This window comes from Halichoerus grypus, chromosome 9 (genome assembly GCF_964656455.1).
Source record: "Halichoerus grypus chromosome 9, mHalGry1.hap1.1, whole genome shotgun sequence".
Lineage (NCBI taxonomy): Eukaryota > Metazoa > Chordata > Mammalia > Carnivora > Phocidae > Halichoerus > Halichoerus grypus.
Window position 1 is genome coordinate 52442443 of NC_135720.1, and position 24376 is coordinate 52466818.

A 24376-nucleotide genomic window follows, 5' to 3' on the forward strand; every position below is an offset into this window, starting at 1 on the left:
ACAACCCTGAGATCAAGAGTCTCACACTCTACCAACTGAGCCAGCCATGTGCCCTTCCATAGTTATTTTAAACTATGAAATATTCTTGACTTTATAATGAGTTTATATATCTTAAGTCATTGCATTTGTACTTTTCAAAATGTATTCAAGACACATGTGAGATATTTCAGAAGGTAACTTTTGAAGTGTCATTTAGTAATTGCTGAATTTGCACACATCATTAGTAATTGCCAGAAGTCTGCTGTTCTCCCTCCCTCCACCAGTTGTCACCAGTTAAAAAACTTATTGGTCATCTATTTTGAAAGATTGCTTTATCTGAAAGATAAACATAGGTTGATAGACTTTATATTTTTCTTCTCTCTGCTTCTAGGAAGTATTTGAAAAGGAGCAGTCGATCTGTGCTGCAGAGGAACAGCCAGCAGAAGATGGGGTAAAACTTGATTTTTCTTACTTATCTTTCCTGGTGAAGGAAGTGTTTTCTTTTGTTCTCTGATTGTTTTATATTGTTGTGGGAGAGTAATTCAGTTTGTGAAAGCATTTAGTTTAGCCATTTTCATCTAAAAATTATTCAGACTCCCAAATGAGACTGTTGCTATAACTTCTGAGTGTGTATGTGTGTTGTTATTTATAGCAGGGTGATACTAATAAGAACAGGACAAAAGGAGGATGGCAGCAGAAGAGCAAAGGACCCAAGAAAACTGCTAAATCAAAAAAAAAGAAACCTTTAAAAAAAAAACCTACACCTGTGCCCTTACCACAATCAAAGCAACAGAAACAAAAGCAGGCAAATGGAGTTGTTGGGAGTGTAAGTTTATTACTGTTATTATCATTATCTTTGTTGAATTATAACATACACTAAAATGTTCACATCCTATGTGTAGCTCCTGAAATTTTACATATGTATGTACCCATGGTACCCAGACTAAGATAGAAAACCTTAGTACCCTAGAGAGCTCAGTTGTGTCCCTTCTTAGTCAGTGACCCCTCCATCTACCTCCATACCTTCCAGTTTTGGCTGTTATTACCATAGATTAGTTTTGCTTATTCTTAAACTTCATATAAGTGGAAATACATTTGTCTGCTTTCATTCAACATTATGTCCATGACATTCATCTGTGTTGTGTGTAGCAGCTATCCATTCTTTGTGTGTATGTGATACTCCATCTTATGAATACACTCCAACTTATCTGTTCTGCAATTAATGGACATTTGGGTTGTTTCTAGTTTTTGCCTGTTATTGAATAAAAATGCTGTGCCTATTCATGTACATGTCATTTTGTGGACATTTCATTTTTCTTGGGTATGTACCTAGCAGTGGAATTGCTGGGTCATAAAATAAGTGTATATGGTTAGCTCATTGAAAGAGCCTGTTTTCCAAAGTTGTACTATTCTGTGTTTCTACTAGCAGAATATGAGTTCAGTTGTTCCACATCCTCACTAATGCTTGGTTTTACCATTCTTTTTTATTTTAACCACTACAGTGGATCTGTAGTGGTACCTCTGTGTGTGGTTTGTATTTACCTGATAACTAATGATATTGAGCATCTTTTCATATACTTAGCAGCCATTTGAATATCCTCTTTCTCTATTGGGTTGTCTTACGGATTTGTAGGATTCCTTTATATATTCTGGATATGAGTCCTTTTTTACTCTCTTAATGGAAGCCTTTGGTGATACCTAATTTTAAGGAAGTCTTTCATTAATTTTATGGTTATTGCTTTTGAGTCCTGTTGACATTTCTGCCTATCAGAGATTTTAAGATTTTATTTATTTATTTGAGAGAGAGAGCACAAGCAGGGGCAGAGGGAGAGGGAGAAGCAAGCAAGCTCCCCGCTGAGCAGGGAGCCCTACATGGGGCTCCAGCCCAGGACCCTGGGATCATGACCTGGGCCGAAGGCAGACGCTTAATTGAGCCACCCAGGTGCCCCATAGTATTGAGTCTTTTTACTCATAATCATGGTTTATCTTTATTAACTTGGATCTTCCTTAATTTTTTCTCAGCAGTGTTTTGTAATTCCCAGTGACAGAGGTATGACACATCTTTCATTAGATTTACCCTTTTGTATTTGATACTTTCTGGTGCTGTTGCATATAACATTAAAAAAAAAAAAATCCATTCTTCAGTGTTTATTGCTGGCACATAGAGATACAGTTGTCTTCTAAATACTGACCTTGTATCAAGGAGTCTTGAACTGACAATATGGGCATACCTTGTTTCATTGCACTTCAGTTTCTTGCGCTTGTCAGATACTGCATTTTTTACAAATTGAAGGTTCGTGGCAACCCTGTGTTGAGCAAATCTATCAGCACCATTTTTCCAGCAGCATTTGCTCACTTTGTGTTTCTGTCACATTTTGGTAATTCCCTCAATAGTTTACACTTTGTATTATTATATTCGCTATGGTGATCTGTGATCAGAGATTACAGCTCGCTGAAAGCTCCTGTGATGGTTAGCATTTTTTAGTAATAATGTATTTTTTAATTAAGGCATGCACATTTTTTAGACAATATTGCTTGCACGCTTAACATACTACAGTATAGTGTAAACATAACTTTTATATGTAGTGGGAAACAAAAAAAGTCATTTGACTTTATTCTGGTAATCTCTTTACTGCAGTGGTCTGGAACTGAACCTGCAATATCTCCAAGGTATGCCTGTAATTCTAACCATTTGTAGGTACTTTTTAAAAGATTTTCTGTGTACACAATCATGCCATCTGGGAATAAAGACAGTTTTACTTTTTTCTTTTTAATCTTTTTGCTTTTTCTTCCTTTCTGTCTTACTGTATTGGCTGAAACTTTCAGTGTAGTAATGTTGGTTAGGAGTGAGGACGGTGGTCACCCCTGTCTTCTTGTTTATCTCCAGGAGAAAGGGAACAAACTATTAAGTGTGATGTTAGCTATAGGGTTTTTGTAGATACTCTTTATCAGGTTTGCTGAGAATTTTTATCATGAACAGTACTGAACTTTATTAAATGCCATTTCTCCATTTGTTGAGGTTGATGTGATTTTTCTCCATTCTATAATATAGTGAATTATGTTGAAGCATTTAAAAATTTTAAACTGTCCTTGCATTCCTGGAACAAATTCATTTCATCGTAGCATATTATCCTTTTTCATATTTATCTGGATTTGATAATATTTGTTTAGAATTCCTACATCTATTTTATGAAAGAATATTGTTTTGCCATTCTCCTTTCTTATAATACCCTTGCCAGGTTTTGTATCAGGTTTATGCTGGCCTCATTAAACAAGTTAGGAAGTATTCTTTCTTTCTTTTTCCTGGAAGAGTCTGTGTAAGATTGGGTTTGTTTCTTATTTGGAAGAACTATCTAGAGAAGCCATCTGGGCTTGGAGTTTTTAAAAAGGGTTTTTAGTTTTAGAGTCCATTTCTTTAACATATTCTACTTTTTTCCTTGTATCAATTTTAGTAAATTACATTTTTCAAGGAATTTGTCCATTTCTTCTAAGTTATCAAATTTATTGACAAAGTTATTCATAATATCCTCTATTTGTAATTTCTTTTGGAGCTATAGTAATGTCTCTTTTATTCCTAATATTGGTAATTTATATTCTCTTTTTCCTTTGATCAGTCTTGCCTAATAAAAGTCTTATCTCAGTTTTATTAATCTTTTCAAAGAACCAATTTTTGGTTTTGTTTAGGTTTCCCTTTGTATATCTGCCTTCTCTTTAATTGATTTCAGGTCTCTGTTATTTACTTCGAGTTTTTTTATATTTAATTTGCTGTTCTTTTTCTTGCTTCTTGAAGTGGATTAGTAAATATTTTGTCTGGGATATTGGCTTTCCTTACTACATTATACTCTATCAGCTATAGAAGATAATATTAAATTCTCAAAGCAGTGCTTTTCTATGAGCTTTCCATTTCCCCATCTCAAATAAAATATATTGTATAAGTGGGGTGCCTGGGTGGCTCAGTTGGTTGAGTATCTGACTCTTGTTTCGGTTCAGGTCATGATCTCAGGGTCATGAGATCGAGCCCTGCATCCTTGGGCTCTGTGTTCAACAGGGAGTCTGCTTGAGATTCTCTCTTCCTCTGCCCGCCCCCCCACCCCACCCCTGCTGATGCCATGTGTGCGTGCTCACTGTCTCAAATAAATAAATAAATCTTTAATAAAAAATACATATATATTGTATGATTGATGTTTTGAAAGATGAGCCATGTTGCCATTGCAGTAGTATACGTTGCAAATAAAGATAAAATATTTTTTATTTTACAAACATGAAAAATAAATAAAATAACTAACAATAGACAAATAAGCCAAATGTTAAAGTCTTTAGTCTGACTACCACATATGTATAAATACGTGTGTTTATAATTCTCTAAAATTCTGTATGAATAGTGAAATTATAATCTTGAGCTAATTTAATTATAATGACAATAATTAGCTTCAGGGACTCAGAATTCACTGAGATATTCAGAACTTCTGTGGTTGCTTTTTCCTTTTAGGAAGCTGCAGTAAAGGAAGACGAAGAAGAAGTTTCTGACAAAGGCAGTGATTCTGAAGAAGAAGAAACCAATAGAGAATCCCAAAGTGAAAAAGATGATGGTAGTGACAGAGACTCTGATAGAGAGCAAGATGAAAAACAAAACAAAGATGATGAAGCAGTAAGACTTTTATAGGTTTAAATAATTAGAATTATATACCTCTGATAGTTTGGGTTTTTGTTGTTTTTTCATTTGTTTACTTGTTTGTGTGCTTGTCTTAATACCGGTATATTTTATAATCTTATATTACTTTGTAAGAATATGTTTGTGGGATGGTGGTCAGAATTATAAAGAAAAATAGTTTCTAACAAGGATTGGACCTCTTAATTTTCTTAAATCTTAAATTGCTGTTAGTATAGATTGTGGATTTGAGGAGAAGTCAGTTTGGTGTCTTACAGTAATTTTCAAAATTGGAGCTGAGTCTGGAAATGAATTAGGAAAGGTGGGTTATGGTCTAAGCAGTTACTTAGAGGAGTCTTTCAAAAGTTCTAGGTAGTGTTTAGAGTAAAGAAACATTACTGTGGACTCTAATGTCAAGAGGTTGTTTAAGGAGAAGACTAACATTTACAGAATGCCACCTTGTTTAAGAGGTATATAAGACATTAAGGAAAGGAGGAGTCTCTAAGGAACTTACTAAGGTTGTGAGGGTAGAGAGAATAGGAAAAAGTCTCGTGGTGTGGCATTAAGTTGCACCTGATTTATAGATGGGCTATAGAAAAAGAGGGTTTGGTGGACAAATAATGGGTCCTTTAGAGACTACTGTAAATGAACTGTAAACTGATCAGCTATTCCTTTATGTTTGTGTTGTTCTGTTTTTTTCTTACTGGGCCATCAACCTAAAAGTTACCCTTGTGGTTTAGGAGAGAAAAGGGGATTCCCTGAATAGCCTGTGAGGCACAGGTAGAGGCCGAAAAAAGGATAAAAAAGTAAAGGGCAAAGGATAAAAGTCTAAGGAATTGCAGGCATACCTTGGAGATATTACAGGCTTAGCTCCAGACCACCACAGTGAAACTGACATCACAATAAAGCGAATCAAATGAATTTTTTGGTTTCCTAGTGGGTATAAAAGTTACGTTTACACTATATTGTAGTGTAGTCTGTAGAGTATGCAATAGCATTATCTCAAACAATATGCACGCCTTAATTAAAACATTCTTTATTGCTAAAAAATGCTAACCATCATCTGAGCTTTTAGCGAGTTGTAACCTTTTTGCTGGTGGAAGCTCTTGCCTAAGCGTTGATGGCTGCTGACTCTTCAGAGTGGTGGTTGCTGAAGGTTGGGGTGGCTGGGGCAGTTTTTTAAATAAGATGACAATAAAGTTTGCTGCATTGACTATTCCTTTCACAAATGATTTCTCTCTAGCATGAGATGCTGTTTGATAGCATTTCACCCATAGTAGAACTTCTTTCAAAATTGGAATCAGACCTCTCAAACCCTGCCACTGCTTTGTCAACTAAGTCTTTGTAATATTTTAAATCCTTTGTTGGCATTTCAACAGTTTTGACAGCATCTTCACCAGGAGTAGATTCCACCTCAGGAAACCACTTTCTTTGCTCATCCATCAGAAGCAGCTCCTCATCTGCTCAAGTTTTCTCCTGAGATTGCAGCAATGCAGTCCCATCTGCAGGCACCACCTCTAATTCTAGATCTCTTGCTGTTCTTACCACATCTGTAGTTACTTCCCCCCCCTGGAGTCTTGAACCCCTCCAAGTAATCTGTGAGGGTTGGAATCAGCTTCTTCCAAACTCCTGTGAATACTGATATTTTGACCTCTTCCCATGAATCATAAATGTTCTTAATGGCACGTAAAAGGGTGAATCAGAAGATTTTCAATATACTTAGCCCAGATCCACCAGAGGAGTCACTCATTATCTGTGGCAGCTATCACCTTAAAAAATATATTTCTAAACTAGTAACACTTGAAAGTGATAATTACTCCTTGATCCATTTGCTGCAGAATGGATGTTGTGTTAGCAGGCATGAAAACAACATTAATCTTACTGTGCATCTCCATCAGAGCTCTTGAGTGACCAGGTGCATTCTCAATGAGCAGTAATATTTTGAAAGGAAATTTTTTTTGAGTAGTTGGTCTCAACAGGGGGCTTAAAATATTCAGTAAACCATGTTGTAAGCCGATGTGCTGTCATTCAGGCTTTGTTGTTCCATTTAGAGAGCACATGCAGAGTAGATTGAGCATAATTCTTAAGGGCCCTAGGATTTTAGAATGGTCGGTGAGTAATGGCTTCAGCTGAACATCACCGGCTGCAGTAGCTCCGAACAGGAGAGTCAGCCTGTCTTTTGAAGCCAGGCATTGACTTCTGTCTAGCTATGAAAGTCCTAGATGGCATCTTCTTCCAGTGTAAGGCTGTTTTGTCAGTATTGAAAATCTGTTATTTAGTGTAGCCATCTTTATTAATTCCCCTAGCTGGATCTTGTGGGTAGCTTGCTGCAGCTTCGGCACTAGCACTTGCCGCTTCACCTTGCATTTTCATGTTACGGAGATGGCTTCTTTCCTTAAACCTCATGAACCAACCTCTGCTAGCTTCAAATTTTTCTTCTGCAGCTACCTCACCTCTCTTAGTCTTGATAGAATTGAGGCAGGTCCTTGCTTTGGATTAAGATTTGGCTTAAAGAAATATTGTGGCTAGTTGGATATTCTGTCCAGACCACTAAAACTTTCTCCATACATGCAATAAGGCTGTTTCGCTTTCTTACCTAAAACTCGTGTGTTCACTGGAGTAGCACTTTTAATTTCCTTTAAGAACTTTTCCTGTGCATTCACAATTTGGCTATTTGGCCCAAGAGGCCTAGCTTTCTGCCTGTTTCGGCTTTAAACTTGCCTTCTTCACTAAGCTTAATCATTTCTCGCTTTTGATTTAAAGTGAGAGACGTGCGGCTCTTCCTTTCACTTGAATACTTAGAGGCCATTGTAGGATTATTAATTGGCCTGATTTCAATATTGTTGTGTCTCAGGGAGGCCCAAGGAGAGGAGGAGAGATGGGGGGAACAACCCATTGGTGGTGCAGTCAGAACACACACGTTTATTGTTTAAGTTTGCCATCTTATGTGAAAATGGTTCGTGATGTCCCAAAACAATTATTATAGTACATCACAGATTACCGTAACAAATATAATTAAAAAGTTTAAAATATTGCAAGAATTAACCAAAATTGTAACACAGAGACTCAAAGTGAGCAAATAAATGCTGTTGGAAAAATGGCAGCAGTGGACTTGCTCAACACAGGGTTGCCACAAAGCTTCAGTTTGTGAAAACCACAATATTTGAGAAGCACGGATGTGCAAAGTGCAGTTAAATGAGGTATGCCTGTAATGTGGTGGGGAGTTTGCCCTTGGGAGTGGTGGGGAAAAACAAGGATGACTTTTTAGCAGTTGCTGGCCCCAACTGTTTTTGTACTTTGGGAATTAAATTGATTGCCAAGAAATTAAAGCCTATTAAGAATATTATTTCCCCAGGTGTGCTTTGAGAAAGAGTTGACATATTCCTTTCTGAGTATAGTATTAGGATTAGTAGAGGTGGCAGATTAGTTTCTTTAGATACCAAAAATACATTCATTCAGTTGTCAAATAATTATACAAACAGTTATTCGTTATCTGTCACATTGCAAGCACTGTGTTAGATGAGAGGAATGCAAGCCAAATGTAAAACAGTTTCTGCCCTTGAATGATAGTAGGCTAGTGGGGAAGGCAGACTTATAAATAAACATTAAAGTACAAAAGAGATTATGCACATTTTGTGCAAGGTATAGTGAAAGCACAAAGGAGGGAGTGATCAACTCAGTTGAGGGAAATTTCTGGTATTCAGGAGCTCATGGTTTAGGCTTTAGCAGCTCCCAAAGGAATAATAGTAGGAATTTTCCAGGTTAGAGAAAGAGAGAGAAAACAAAAATCCAGACATGGTTTCAGAGGAGTGAAATAGCTTGGTGAATTCAGAGAAGTCAAGGTAGTTTGAAGTGACGAGAATAGAAAATGCAGAGATAGGCAGTGACAGGAGACTGGAGTGGAGAGATTGGCCCAGGTCAGGTCAGATTATGACTGTATAGTTCATGCTAAAGGGCTTAGGTTTGATTTATGAAATGATGCGTTACAACAGTTTTGAGCAGGGAAATGATCAAGTGTGTGGGACTGAACTCCGTGGTAGTTAGCATTGTCAGGAATAATAGCTGGAAGAAGATGGAAACTGTTCAATGAGAACATCTGAAAACGTACTTGATTTCAAGTGTTTGATTTTTACTTTACTAGGAGTGGCAAGAATTACAACAAAGTATACAGCGAAAGGAGAGAGCTCTCCTGGAAACCAAATCAAAGATAACACATCCTGTTTATAGTCTTTACTTTCCTGAGGTGAGTTATTCATGGCTCAGTGTTTTCCTTGTCCCGTTTACTTTCTCTCCAGGTATTTTTCAGTTGCCTTTTATCCCTCTGTGGTGTATACTGGCTCAAATGTGCTAAAGATGATCTATTCTTGATAGGCAACATTTTGAAGGATACATTTCAGTATGAATTAGATTTTCACGTGAATGTGTCATTTAATGGGAGGATTGTTAACTTTTTAAGTATTTCTGTGGTTTCCTGGGCTTCTGTCCTTTCTGTGGCTGGATGACTGAAGGTTGTGCTGAATGATGATTTCTCTTTAGCAGTTCAGGCAGTCTTGCAGACAAATGCATATTTTGTCCTCGTCATAGGACTACATGGGTTCTGTGAATCCTTCACTTCTATCAAGTTTTAGATAGGAAGGAAAAAGTTCTTAAGTTTTCCCGTGGGTTTTCTCTGATGGTCCTCCACTGGCCACCTGGAACCACTACACTTGCTCTGGCCCTCGTAATTGCCCTAGTCCGTGGCAATAGGCAAGCCTGTGGCTGTGGGACCAGCTAAGTTCAGTAAGAGTTGAGAGTGGCTGAGCCCCAAGCTCAGGACAGATTGATCAGTGCTGTTTGTTCTCTTGTCCTTGTTTAGTTTGTGGTTGTGGCCTGCTCAGCTGTTGATCTCCTTGAGTTTTTTGTCTTTCAAATGAATTTGGGATTTGCATGACGTTTTGCTTTTGCCATGATTCTGTCTATGGCCAAAGGTCAAGAACTGGTTGCCTCTTAGTTCAGGGAAGCTGTTCCACAGACTGCCTCACAGCTTTGCCGTAGAACCTTCTGCTCAGCACTCATGTTTGGCAGGTGATTTCATGTATAAATCTGCTTTTTGCTTTAGAATGTCAATCCAGAGTTGCTGGGGGCTGCTGAAGGCAAATTCCCAAGTAATTTGGCTTTCCTAATAATAAATGAATGGCTCTGCACAGACTGTTGTTTTGACTTGGAAAGAAGTGAGCCCAGGATTCCATGTTAATGCGCTTGCTGATCTTCTGGCATGTCCTGAGCTTTAGCCCATCTGTTAAGGGCATTTTGCCCATTGCGGTGGTAGCCTGCCAACCCCAAGGCTCCCGAAATCAAGCGAGTAAATTCCACTCATTGATTGGTTTTAGAAGTGCCATGGGATGTTATAAGCTGCATAATTTGTACCCTTATAACAGATAGTTCATTTTAGACCATGCTTAGTTAATAAGCAAAACATCCATTCACTGCCTTAGAACATTTTAGCCTTGAAAATGCCTTTTTCTAATTTAAGCTACAACTGTAGTGTAAACATCTCAAAGTACCATTTATCAGATAAAATTTATTTAGGATTTTCCTAACATCTGTCTACCTTCCCGTGTACCTACTGAACTACCCTAACAACCACACTACCCACTTAAATTGCTTAAAGTTTTATGATTATAATTGACTTACATGTTACTGAAACTCATTCATTATACTTAGTATGTTAAGAATGGTGAGGAATCTCACACCACAGAAAAACTATTGAAAGTGCAAATAACTCGTGCTGCAATATATTTTCCACTTTCACTATGTGCATCAAAGAGTCTAGGCATAAGTACAATGCCATGGATTGAAATTCACTAGCTTCTTAATAAATATTTTTGAATGAATCTCATTTTAATCAAGTAACCTGGGAGAGCAGAGGGAAAGGCATTCTCTTAGTGGAGAGGTAAAGAAGAATCGCACGTTCTTGAACATCTCCCTGTGCTACTTACATTACATACATGTTCTGGTAATGAGATTTCTGACAGTGAAATGTCAGAACTCTTAAATGATTAAGGTGCCTACCTCATTTCATTAATAATCACGATTATCATTTTTTTAAAGATTATTTATTTGACAGAGAGAGCGCGTGCGCTCGCCAACACACACAAGCAGGGGGAGAGGCAGAGGGTGAGGGAGAAGTGGGCTCCCTGCTGAGCAGGACCCCGGGATCATGACCTGAGCTGAAGGCAGGTGCTTAACGACTGAGCCACCCAGGCGCCCCCATGATTATCATTTATTATGATCAGTGTGCTAGACATTCTAACATATCTTTTGCTCGTATTATCTCAGTCCATCTTCACAACACAGCCTGAGTTAGGCACTCATCATTTAACAGAGAAGAAAAGTGAGATTTAGAGACGTGAAACAGTCCGGGTCTGTGTGGCTTTAAAACAGGCATCGGCAAACTACAGCCTGCAGACGAGTCTGCCTCCCTGCCTGTTTCATGAATGAAGTTTGACTGCAGCACAGTCACGCTCCTTCTGTTCATGTTACAGTGGCAGGGTTGAGTAGTTGTGACTCAGACTCTGGCCCACTTTTAACACTGTGTGTGTGCAACACGCACAGAGGCAAACTTACGTATATACACATATACCTATTGTGGTAGTCCCCCTTGGGTTAAGCAGAAGTTAGATTAATTATGTACTTGTGATTTATTTATTCTGCTTGTTAATGTTGTTGTAGTGCTTTGTAGTTTACAAGAGTTTTTAGTTGACAGTGTAGCATTCTTAGATCACATTTTAATGTCTTGTGGATAAAATAGGAAGTGCAAGTGATTTTGGCTTAAAAAGGCATTTTCCCTATGATAACTGTTTTCAGTAAAATGTTTTTTTTTTTTAACTTTCTTTTGGATAATTGAAAATTTACAACAGTCTAGTGTTGTTTTGGTTGAGTATTTAGAATATCCTAGAGTTTGTTTTATTTTTTAGCTCCAAAACATTTTTCTTTAAGCCATTTTAGAAAGCTGTCTTCCCTGACCAATTCTTAAGCAGTGGATACCAAGAGATGACTGAACAGTTACTGTTGTGTCCTGCACAGCGGTGCTCACTGAGCACATTGAAGCTTGGTGCTTCTGGACTGCTTGGGCTGCTGCTGCTTTTTTTTTTTTTTTCCTTAAAAGATTTTATTTATTTATTTTTTGACAGAATGAGACACAGCAAGGGGCACCTGGGTGGCTCAGTCGTTAAGCATCTGCCTTCAGCTCAGGTCATGATCCCAGGGTCCTGGGATCGAGCCCCGCATCGGGCTCCCTGCTCTGCGGGGAGCCTGCTTCTCCCTCTGTCTCTGCCTGCAACTCCCCCTGCTTGTGTTCCCTCTCTCTGTCAAATAAATAAATAAAATCTTTAAAAAAAAAAAAAGAGAGACACAGCAAGAGAGGGAACACAAGCAGGGGGAGTGGGAGAGGGAGAAGCAGGCTTCCAGCTGAGCAGGGAGCCCGATGCGGGACTCGATCCCAGGACCCTGGGATCATGACCCGAGCCGAAGGCAGACGCCCGACAACTGAGCCACCCAGGCGCCCCTGCTTCTTTTTTTTTTTTTTTAAATACTTTTCTCTCATTGTGCATTCTGGTGGCAGTTTCTTTACTGAGCTCTTTTTCTATTCCTAATCTTTTATGAGTACAACTAAAAATGCTGCACTTATTAAAATCATGTGCAGTGAAAGGTATAAATAGACTCTTAAATCTGAGATGCTCTCTTATGAGTAATACGTTTTAATGATTTCTGATTTGGTTTCCCAAGTCCCTTCCACTCCTACTTTCTGGCTTTTGCTTATTACTAGGTAAGATTACTAAGATTATTTGCTAGATGATATTGTAGTAGTTTATATTATTTTATTTTTTAGGCTATCTTTTGTCATTTAAGGTTAATATAGGGGTTTTTAATACAGAGGCCCATCATTAGGGTTTTTTAAGGGGCCATTTGAAACCCTAAAATTACATGCAGAATTCTTTTGGACAGCAGATCTATAAATGGTTAATAATGATTTATTCATTCAGTAAATATTAAGTATCTATTTTGTACCAGGCACTGTATCTGTGCTGGAAATACTGCAGTGATAAAACCAGAACAATACCTCTGAAAGGAGACAAGGCTAAACAGTTATTTCTCTAGTTATTTCTGGTAATATAAACTTCTTTTTTTTTCTTTGCAGGAAAAACAAGAATGGTGGTGGCTTTATATTGCAGATAGGAAGGAACAGACGTTAATATCTATGCCGTATCATGTGTGTACACTAAAAGATACAGAAGAGGTAATTATCCAAAACATTATTTCAGTTTTTACAAATATATGGCATCTCACCATCATGCTGCTTCATAAAGTCTTTCTTAGAAATCAGTTTATCATATTTGGCTTATTGTATTTTATCAGTTAAGGCACATTTTGTAACTGTTCTCTGGTGTCTTTTGGGAGTAACTGATTGGAAATTTATACAGTATTGTTAAAGGTAGGCAACTCTATCAGTCTTAAAAACTTGTTTTCAACTTATTTTTGGGAGTTTTCACTGTTAGTGTCTAAAAACATATGCCTTTTGTTTTCCTGTCCAGAATTTAATTATATTTTACAAAAATTTATGATTTTCATACTCATTGGATTAGTGCTAAGATAAATATCTTTGGTCTTAAAAACAAATTTAAGAACTGATAATTAGATTTTTAGAATGGAATTTTTGATTATGTGGCATTATTCATTGTTAATGTCATTACTAATATAGTGATGAGTATATTTTATCTGTTTTTCTTGATTGTTTCATGCTACTTCTCTAGAAAAGTTCTTTCTGCCTGGATTTGGTAGACAAGAGCAAGCAAGGTTTTTTAGAATTTCAAGATAGTTCTGTGATAATTTTTTTTTAAAGATTTTATTTATTTATTTGACAGAGAGAGACACAGCGAGAGAGGGAACACAAGCAGGGGGAGTGGGAGAGGGAGAAGCAGGCTTCCTGCAGAGCAGGGAGCACAATGCGGGGCTCGATCCCAGGACCCTGGGATCATGACCCGAGCCGAAGGCAGCCGCTTAATGACTGAGCCACACAGGCACCCCTGTGATGTTGATTTTTAATCCAAAAGTATTTTCCCCCCTTTATAACCAAGTAGTAAATGTGTGAAGTAGTTTGTTGTTGTTTATTTGACACTTAAAGTTAGTGTTAACTTAAGGGTATTTCTTGGATAGAGCAGTTTTATTATTATTTTTTTAAAATTTAAGTTTTACCTATTTTTGAACAGATAATAAATTCACCTAGTTAATAATATTTCAGAAGATATACAAAAGTACACTCATTGAAACATCCCTGTCTCTCAGTCACCCACTTTCCTTCCTGGAGGCCATCAATGTTATAAAATTTTTATGTAGTCTTCATGTGATACTGTATGTAAATTACAAGCAAATACACATGTATATTTTCTCAAATATTACATATAAAATAGCATACACCTTTTTCTCTCAATGATATAACTTGGAATTTTTTCCAAGTTACTGCAGAAAAACCTTCCTCATTTGTTTTTACAGCTGCATTATACTCTTTTGTGTGGTTGTTTATTTATTTAGCATTCTACAATTTAATGGACTTATAAATTATTTCTTTTGCTGCAATGAATAAACTCATATGTCATTTTGCACATGTACAAACATTTATAGGATAAATTCATAGAGTTAAAATTAATGAATCAGACGCTGTGTATATTTGTAATTTTGGTAGGTATCGCTAGATATTTATTTCTCTATAGGGAGAATGAATGTTTAAGAATGCCCTTTATCTCTCAGTATATCAGATATTTTGAATGTCACTGCTGATCAGAAAGGTGAAAAATGGCATCTTAGTGTTATTTTTTCCCCTCTCATCTTTTATTTTAAAAAGTTTCAAACCTATAGAAATGCTGCAAGCACACTACCATAAACTCCCATAGATCCTTTATCTACACTTATCAATTAACATTTTGCCTTATATTTAAGATAGTTTAATATCTTTCTCTGCATGTGCCTATAGACATCATGACAATACTTAAACATGTATCTCGTAAGAACAAGGGCCATCTCCTACATAAGCACAATGAAATTACTATATTCAGGAAATTTAACATTGATATGGTATTTAATGTGCAGTCCATATTCAGATTTCCTTAAATGTTTCACTAATGTCTGTTGTAGTTTTTGTTCTGTTTTTAAATTCAGGATCCATTCAAGGATCATGCATTGCATTTGGTTGTCATTCTTCTTTATTCTAGAACTCTTCTTGGCGTTTTTGCTTTTAAATTTTTCATGCCATCAACATTTTTGAAGAGTCCAGGCAAAATATTTTGTAGAATATCCCTCAGTTTTAATTTGTCTCATTGGTTACTCATGATTATATTCATCTTAAATATTTTTGGCAAAAATACTACATAAGTGATACAACCTTCTAATGAGGCACATTATATCCGTTTGCCCCACATTGGTGATACCATGGCTGAACATTTAATTAAGGCTTTTCTCTACTATAAAAGGTATTTTTTTCCTCTAATCTTTCGGGCAATACTTGGACACTATGTTAATATCTTGTTCTCTACTAGTCTTCTGCCCACTCATTTTAATACACTTTGATGATTCTTGCCTTAATCACTTTTTACTATGCTGGTTTTACTCAGTATAGTTTAAATTTTGTCTCTCTCTTAAGAGTGAAACTGAACATCTTTCAGTGTATTTGAATTGTACTTATTTTTATGTCTGATTGTGACCATTGTTCATTTTTGTTGGGTTATTGGTCTTTTAATTGGTTTGGGGAATTATTGTTGTTTTAAATATTATATCCCTTAGTGATATTTGTTGCAAATATTTCTCCCCAGTTTGTTTTACTATTGCAGTTGTTTTTACCAGGTAAAAATACAAACATTATTTATTTGGGTTTTTTTGGTAGTGTGATTTAGTAATTTTTTTCTTTTATGATTTCTGTGTTTTATGGTATACTTAGAAAGGTCAAACTGAGATTAATTTTAAAAAATGATAGTCCCATGAATTTTCTAGTTTGTTTTTCCTAGTTTGTTTGTTTTAATATATAATCTTGCCTACAGAATCTGGATTTTGGAGATTGGAGGCAGATCACCAGAACATCCAAATGCCATCTTAATAACTTATTCTTCCTTTGTCTAAGTGGAAATGAAACTTTTTCTTTTAAGTTTTTATTTTAATCACCTGGTGCTTATCCAGGTGCACTTCTTAGTCCCCATCACCTTTTTCACCTATTCCCTGCCCACCTCCTCTCTGGTAACCATTGGTTCTCTATGGTTGAGAGTCTTTTTCTAGGTTTGTCTCTCTCTCTCTCTTTTTTACCCCCTTTTCTCATTTGTTTTGTTCCTTAAATTTCACATATGAGTGAAATCTTATGGTGTTTGTCTCTCTCTGACTGACTGACTTCACTTAGCATTATACTCTCTAGCTCCATCCATGTCTTTGCAAATGGCAAGATTTCATTCTTTTTTATGGCTGAGTAATAGTCCATTGTATGTATATTTCACATCTTTATCCATTCATCAGTTGATGGATATTTGATCTGCTTCCATAATTTGGCCATTGTAAATAATGCTGCTATAAACATGGGGGTGCATGTATCTCCTTATTTTTTTTTTTTTTAGGATTTATTTATTTTGGGGCGCCTGGGTGGCTCAGTCATTAAGCGGCTGCCTTTGGCTCAGGTCATGATCCCAGGGTCCCGGGATCGAGCCCCACATTGGGCTCCCTGCTCTGCGGGAAGCCTGCTTCTCCCTCTCCCACCCCCTCTGCTGTGTCTCTCTCTGTCAAATAAATAAATAAATAATCTTAAAAAAAAAAAAAGGTTTATTTATTTTAGAGAGAGAGCAGGGGGAGGGGCATGGGAGAGGGAGAGAGAATCTCAAGCATACTCCCTGCTGAGCACAGAGCCCAACATGGGGCTTGACCCCATGACCCTGAGACCATGACCGCTTTTTGGGTAAATACCCGGTAATGTGATTGCTGGATCGTAGGGTACTTCTGTTTTTAACTTTTTGAAGAACCTCAGTTCTGTTTTTCACAGTGGCTGCACCAGTTTGCATTTCCCACCAACGGTGCAAGAGGGTTCTGTTTTCTTCACATCCTTGCCAACACCAGTTGTTTCTTATGTTTTTGATTTTAGCCATTCTGACAAGTGTGAGGTGATATCTAATTGTAGTTTTGACCTGTGTGTCCCTGATAAGTCATGTTGAGCATCTTTTCATGTGTCTGTTGGCCATCTGTATGTCTTTTTTGAAGAAATGTCTGTTCATGTCTTCTGCCCATTTTTAATTGGATTACTTGTTTTTTGGGTATTGAGTTTTATAAGTTTTTTATATATTTGGATACTAACCCCACCTTTTTTTTTTTTTTTGAAGATTTATTTATTTGAGAGAGAGCAGGAGGGGCAGAGGGAGAGGGAGAGAAGCAGACTCCTGGCTGAGTGAGGAGCCTGACACAGAGCTCAGTCCCATGACCCTGAGATCATGACCTGAGCCAAAATCAAGAGTTGGACACTTAACCAGTTGAACCACCCAGGTGCCCCACTGGATACTAACTCTTTATCAGATATATCATTTGCAAATATCTTCTCCCATTCCATAGATTTTGTTGATTGTTTACTTTGCAGAAGCTTTTTTTATTGTGATGACGTCCCAATAGTTTATTTTTGCTTTTGTTTCCCTTGCCTCAGGAGACATATCTAGAAAAGAGTTGCTATGGCCCATGTCAAAGAAGATACTGCCTATCTTCTCTTCTAGGACTCTTGTGGTTTCAAGTCTCACATTTAGGTCTTTAATCCATTGGAATTTATTTTTATATATGGTGTAAGAAAGTGGTCTAGGTTCTTTTGGACATGTTGCTGTCCAGTTTTCCCAAAAGCATTTGTAGAAGAGACTGTCTTTTTCCCACCAGATATTCTTTCCTGCTTTGTCAAAGATTAATTGACCATATAATTGTTGGTTGAATTTCTGGATTTTCTGTTCTGTTCCATTGATCTACGTGTCTGTTTTTGTGCCAGTACCATACTGTTTCGATCACTTCAGCTTTGTAATATAACTTGAACTCTGGAATTGTGATGCCTCCAGCTTTGCTTTTCCTTTTCAGTGTTACTTTGGCTCTTCAGGGTCTTTTGTGGTTTCATACAAATTTTAGGATTATTTGTTCTGGTTCTGGAAAAATGCTGTTGGTATTTTGGTAGGGATTGCATTGAATGTGTAGATTGCTTTGGGTAGTATAGACATTTTAAAAATATTTGTTCTTCCAATCCACGAGCCTGGAATGTCTTTCCATTTCTTTTGTGTCTTTAGTTTCTTTCATCAGTGTTTTATAGTTTTCAGAGTACAGGAATAGACCTCTTTAGTTAGATTTATTCCTAGGTGTCTTATTGTTTTGGGTACAATTCCATTTTTTGTAAATGGGATTGATTGCTTAATTTCTCTTTCTGCTGCTTCATTATTGGTGTATAGAAATGCAACAGATTTCTGTACATTGATTTTGTAGCCTGCGACTTTATCAGTTCTAGCAGTTTTTTGGTGAAGTCTTTTGGGTTTTCTATGTATAGTATCATGTCATCTGCACATACTGAAAGATTTCTTTCTTTCTTACCGATTTGGATGCCTTTTATTTCTTTCTGTTGTCTGATTGCTGTAGCTAGGACTTCCAGTACTGTGTTGAATAAAAGTGATGAGAGTGGACATCCTTGTTTTGTTCTTTACCTTAGGGGAAAGGTTCTCAGTTTTACCCCATTGAGGATGATGCTAGCACTGGGGTTTTGCATATATGGGTGGCCTTTATTATGTTGAGGTATGTTCCCTCTACACCTGCTTTATTGAGGTGTTTTTTTTTTTTTTCTTTTAAGTAGTCTCCACACCCAGCATGGAGCCCAGTGCGGGGCTTGAACTCATGACCCTGAGCTGAGATCAAGAGTCGGATGTTTAACTGACTGAACCACTCAGGTGCCCCTTGTTGAGGGTTTTTATCATGAATGGATCTTGTATTTTGTCAGTTGCTTTTTCTGTGTCTATTGGAATGATCATATGGTTTTTATCCTTTCTCTTATTGATGTGATGTATCACATTGATTTGTGAACCAACCTTGCAACCCAAGAATAAATCCCACTTCATCATGGTGAATGATTTTTTTAATGTATTGTTGGATTCATTTTGCTAGTATTGAGGATTTTTGCATCTGTTTTCATCAGAGATATTGGCCTATAGTTCTCTTTTTTTGTGTGTTATTTTTATTTGGTTTTGGTATGAGGGTAATGCTGTCCTCATAGAATGAATTTGGAAGTTTTCCTTCCTTTTCTATTTTTTGAAATAGTTTGAGAATAGGTATTAACTCTTCTTTAAATGTTTGGTAGAATTCTCCTTTGAAGCCATCTGATCCTGGACTTTTGTTTTTTGGGAGTTTTTTGATTACTGATTCAGTTTCTTTGCTGGTTATCATTCTGTTCAGGTTTTCTCTTTCTTCCTGTTTTAGTGTTGTACGGTAGGTTATATGTTTCTAGGAATTTATCCATTTCTTCTAGGCTGTCCAATTTGTTGGCACATAGTTTTTCATAATAATCTCTTTATAATTGTTTGTATTTCTGTGGTGGTGATGGTTATTTCTCCTTCATTTGTGATTTTATTTATTTGGTTCTTTTTTTGATAACTGGGTAGAGGTTTATCAGTTTTATTGATTTTTTTTTTTTTAAAGAATCAACTCTTGGTTTCATTGATCTGTTGTATTGTTTTCTTTAGTCTTCTGGGTCATTAATTCGTTCCTCTGCTTCTTCCACCCTGCCATTCATTCCATCAAGTGTGTCTCGTTTTGTTTATTGAGCTCCTTATCTCTGCTATCGAATGTGGTCTGTGTTAATGGTCTCACTGATGTCTTCCACTCTTTACTCAAGCCCAGTGAGTATCCTTATGATCATTGCTTTAGGTTCTCTATCAGGCATGTTACTTATATCCGTTTTGCTTAGATCTTCTGCTGTGGCCTTGTCCTGTTCTTTCATTTGGGAGAGAGTCCTCTGTCTTTTCATTTTGTCTAAGTCTCTCTGCCTGTTTCTCTGTGTAGGAAAGTCAGCTATGTCTCCTGTTCTTGAGAGTAATGGCTTTTATTTAGAGGAGGTCCTGTGGTGCTCTGCAGTGTAGTGTCCCTTGTTCCCTAAGGCCTGGTGCTTCAGAGAGTGTCTCCAACATGTGCTGTGTGGGCTTTGCTTTTGTGTTCTGCCTGCTTTATCTTTCAGGCCAGTTGTCTGCAGAGGGTCCCTTTGCCTGTTGGTGGGTGGTGTTTGGTCCGTGGCCTGAATGTGGCAAGTTTTAACTAGGTGTGTTCTGGTCTGCTTGTGAAACAAGTCTTGTTGCCACCGCCATGGGAACTGAGGCCCTGCCAAACTTGGGGCCCACTGTGCTGGGACTGAGGCAAGTGTAACTGGGAGGGGTGGTCCCACTGGAGTGCAGGTGTTCCAGGGGCTTGGTATAAGCAAGTTAGGTAATGAGAATTGGCACTTCCACTGCTTCCTGCAGGTGGTCCTGTCTTATGCTGAGAGGTGGGGGTGGGGGTAATGGCCCCAGCCAGGGGTCTCTCTGTGATGCCCTCTGAGATGAGTGAATACCCTCCCCACTGTGAGCCCCATGCGCTTTTCAGGTCACTGTTTCCATGCTCTATGTCCATGGACTGTTTGCCCTGCCTTTTCTCTGAGAGCAGCCCCAGTACCATCTGAGCTCTCCCAGAGCCAAGCATGCTGACCTTTAAAACTCCAGGCTTTAAGCCCTGCTGGTTGCAAGAACTCACGAAATTTGGGCCCTCTTGCTTTCCAAGAGGGAAATTCTTGGAAATGCTATGGGAATTCCTTTTCCCCATGCACTCCCCTATGTGCTGGTTTGTCTCTTGCTCTTCTCTGCAACTGCAGCTCCCTCCCTACCACAGTGGCCATGATCCATTTCTCTTCCAAACTATGTCTCCACGCTTCCTCCCTTCTTCGACATGGCCTCTTCTCTCTCTTCTCACAGCCCTTAGCTATGGTGTTTGTTCTGGCAGTCTTCAGTTCGATTGCTGGCGTATTTAGGATGATTTGGTAGTTATCTAGTTGTATTCATGGGATGATGTAAGCCTAGGGTCCTCCTATTCCCCTGCCATCTTCCTTTCCCTGGAATTGAAATTTTTAAGAGTTTGTAACTCTTTGTATATATGAAGTTTATGATTTAATAGGAAATAAGTATCTTCTTGACCTTTTAAGGCACTGGGCATGTTTTAAAAATTTTTTTTTTATTTGAGTATAGTTGACATACAATGTTACATTAATTTCAGGTATGTAACAGTGATTCAACTTCTCTATGTTATACTATGTTCACAATGAGTATAGCTTTGGCTACTGCCTATCAGCATACAATGCTATTACAATATTATTGACTGTATTTTCTGTGCCGTACCTTTCGTTTACATGACTTATTAATTCCATAACTGGAAGCCTGTATTTCCCATTCCCCTTCACCCATTTTGCTCATCCCCTCATCTCCCCCCCCCAACATTCTCTCTGTCAACCATCAGTTTCTTCTCTGTATTTATAGGTCAGATTCTGTTTTTTATTTGTTTATTCATTTGTTTTTTAGATTCCACATATGAGTGAAATCATATGGTATTTTCAGCATTGGGCATTTTTAAAGGAAAACTCACTTCTGTGTTTCTCATTTCCTCACACTACTGTCACACTCACACCACTTTTGACACCAGGTGTGTGGGTTTTTACCCACACCGAGCAGTTCTCTGTCATACCAGCTGAGTGTCCTGCAACTTCACTCAGTGCTGGCACTGTTTATCTGGAGTTAGCTTCAGATCCCACAGGGTAAGGGCTCAGTTCCATAAGACTCCCCATCCCCCATGTGCTTCAGATTTACAAGTCTCAAGTTGTCCCCTGTACTTCTGACCAGCTGGCTATGAATTGGGATTCCCATGATCCCCTCCTTGAGTCCGATAATTTGCTAGAATGGCTCCTAGAACTCAGGGAAACACATTTACTAGTTTATTATTAAAGAATATAATAAAAGACCTAGATGATGTTGTTTTTTCCATTTCTCAAAATACGGATTTTAAGTGCTGTTTTTTTTCTTCTAGGTAGAACTGAAGTTTCCTGCACCAGGCAAGCCTGGAAATTATCAGTATACAGTGTTTCTGAGATCAGACTCCTATATGGGTTTGGATCAGATCAAACCCTTGAAGGTAAGAATAGTGACTCTTTAATAAATATGGTTGCCTGTTTGAATAAGTACTAGGAAAGCATTTCTAGTTCTGAAATGTAGAGTAATAGAAGGAAAAAGATGTCTTCTCATACTTTATATATGATACACTCAATGGCTTGCTCTTTTAATAATAAACTTGAGTTGAAGGAGCATAATGCTTTAGAACCTCGAATATAAGTTATTAGAATGATTTAGAAGGTTAAATATAAATTACTTAAGTGATACTTTTTTTATTTTATTTATTTATTTATTTATTTTTTAAAAGATTTATTTATTTGAGAGCGAGAATGAGAGAGAGCGCACAAGAGGGGAGAGAGGGAGAAGCAGACTCCCCGCTGAGCAGGGAGCCCGATGTGGGACTCAATCCCAGGACTCCAGGATCATGACCTGAGCCGAAGGCAGTCGCTTAACCAACTGAGCCACCCAGGCGCCCTTAAGTGATACTCTTAATGTACTATAATATGCTATGACTTTACAGGGCCTCACCAACTGGGTTCTGGGTTTTTTTTTTGTTTTTGTTTTTGTTTTTTAGAAAAGTACATGTATTTTCCCACAGATTCTGTTGGAGTGTTTATTAATTTCTGAGATTAATTTGTTTTTTATCATCTTACACATTTTGTGTAAGTATCATCTGAAGCACGTTCCTATCAATGTTTACCAGTTTCACTTGAGGTTTTTATAAAAGGCCTTCTGTTGTGTAACGTTGTGTTGAAGTGTTGTTGCCTGGTGTACTGGAGTCCCAGAGTAAAGGGAGCTGGGAAAGGCAGGCCTGTTTTTTTCCCACGAGGGTACCATATTTCTTTCCATTGTCTATAGAATTTCACTTCATGAGTATGGAGGCTGCAAAATACTTTTTTGAAAGTCACACTTGAGTTTTTCTTCTCTCAGCAGACTTATTAAGACATAAGACTTACTAAGACATAACTCAGTGTTCTTGCTCAAGAATCACAATTATTAATCTTTCATTGTACAGAATAAATAGTATAGCTTCTGTAGAATTAAAATGTCAAACCGTATTTGAAATTTAACTGCGTTCGCATATTAGATTACCTTTTTATTTCTGGGATGAATGTCTCTTGTAAATAAATATGTTAAATTTAGAGTTAACAACCATAAAGTCTGTTTCTTTATAATTGCTGTGGTCAAAGAAAACCTTTTCTTTATCAGATATTTCTTCCATTTTTCCTCCCAAAATTTCTGATGTGTGCATTTAATTCTTCTTTATAGTTGGAAGTTCATGAGGCTAAACCTGTACCAGAAAATCACCCGCAGTGGGATACAGCAATAGAAGGGGATGAAGACCAGGAGGACAGCGAGGGCTTTGAAGATAGCTTTGAGGAGGAGGAAGAAGAGGAGGAAGATGATGACTAAGCAATACTATGAATGGACCACAGTATTTGCAACTTTTTGCTGTTTTGGAAGTGTATAATAAACCAGAAACAGTGCAGAACTGATGTTGAGGGAGGTGTTAGTTCTTTACTAGAAATGGGTGCATAATATAACTAGGCAGTGGTGATGCCTTGGTACAGTCTGAAAAATGCTTAAGGCTTGTTAAAGCCTTTCAAGTATGGGATGGTGCATTTATTTCATCGGCAAATGATAATAAACCCTTTGTTATAACTGTCCAGAAGTGTGGGCTATGTATTATCTGATCAATTTATGGTCCCAGTAAAAGTAAAGGTACATGAAAACCAATCTATAAGTGAGCAGTTTTTCTTTGTTTAGCTTTAGTTTTCAGCAAACATGAAAGTATGATAAACACCACACATGTTTTTAGTAACATCTGCTCAAGTTTTAATCTTTTGATAAGCTCTGTCATTCATTTATTGACATTTTGCAGTGATACAAGACTATTTATGACAGCTCCATTCATAGCTTTAAACTTTTTATTTTTACCTGTCTTGGTCATAAGTTGGCATTCTGTCCCATTCCACATAATATAGAGGGCTACATTTGGGGATTTTTCTTTTCTTAATTGCCCAGAGTTATCAGACAGATTATAAAAAATGGCTTTTAATGGCTTAAAACATTTTTAAGCCTCTATTAGCAGTTCAGTGCAGGATCTAATTCTTTTTATAAGCTATAGGTCTAAAAATGATTGTGGGACCATATGTTCTCTGATGTTGGTGACTCATGTTATTAAACCTTTTTTAAAAGGTTCACTATAAAAGCTGAAATACATTCTTAGCTTTTAATCCACCTGACTCAGAAGCCTTTTAAGGAAAAAAAAAACACATAACTTGCAAAGGAGGCATTTTTTTGTATTCATTTTGGACTCCTGTCAATAAAATAGAAGTTTGACTCATTTTACGTTTGTAATGGTGTGTGTCTTTTTACTTCCAGAGAAAGGATATAATAGGATAATTCACTCTTTCAACTAAAAATTTAATAATGTACATTACTGCAGAAGTGATCGCTATTTCTGTATGGTATAGAAAAGCCCATGTGTGGGAGGAATTTCCCCCTCACACATTGCAACCCAGAAGGATAGTGCTTATAAAGAGTAGAAATGTAT

At 37.4% G+C, this 24376-nt stretch overlaps 1 protein-coding gene across 2 annotated transcripts in view; it reads left to right on the forward strand.

Moving 5' to 3' along the window:
• The window catches only part of SEC63 (SEC63 protein translocation regulator), a 68861-nt gene extending 44694 nt beyond the window's left edge, over positions 1 to 24167 (forward strand). For both annotated transcript variants that reach the window (XM_036080228.2, XM_036080229.2), the window contains 7 exons: positions 371 to 430; positions 632 to 805; positions 4469 to 4627; positions 8769 to 8870; positions 12807 to 12905; positions 21737 to 21841; positions 23089 to 24167. In XM_036080228.2, the coding sequence (XP_035936121.1) occupies positions 371 to 430; positions 632 to 805; positions 4469 to 4627; positions 8769 to 8870; positions 12807 to 12905; positions 21737 to 21841; positions 23089 to 23232 (843 nt within the window). In that variant the 3' untranslated portion in view covers positions 23233 to 24167. The remainder of the gene's footprint in view (positions 1 to 370; positions 431 to 631; positions 806 to 4468; positions 4628 to 8768; positions 8871 to 12806; positions 12906 to 21736; positions 21842 to 23088) is intronic.
• Positions 24168 to 24376: the final 209 nt, after the last annotated feature.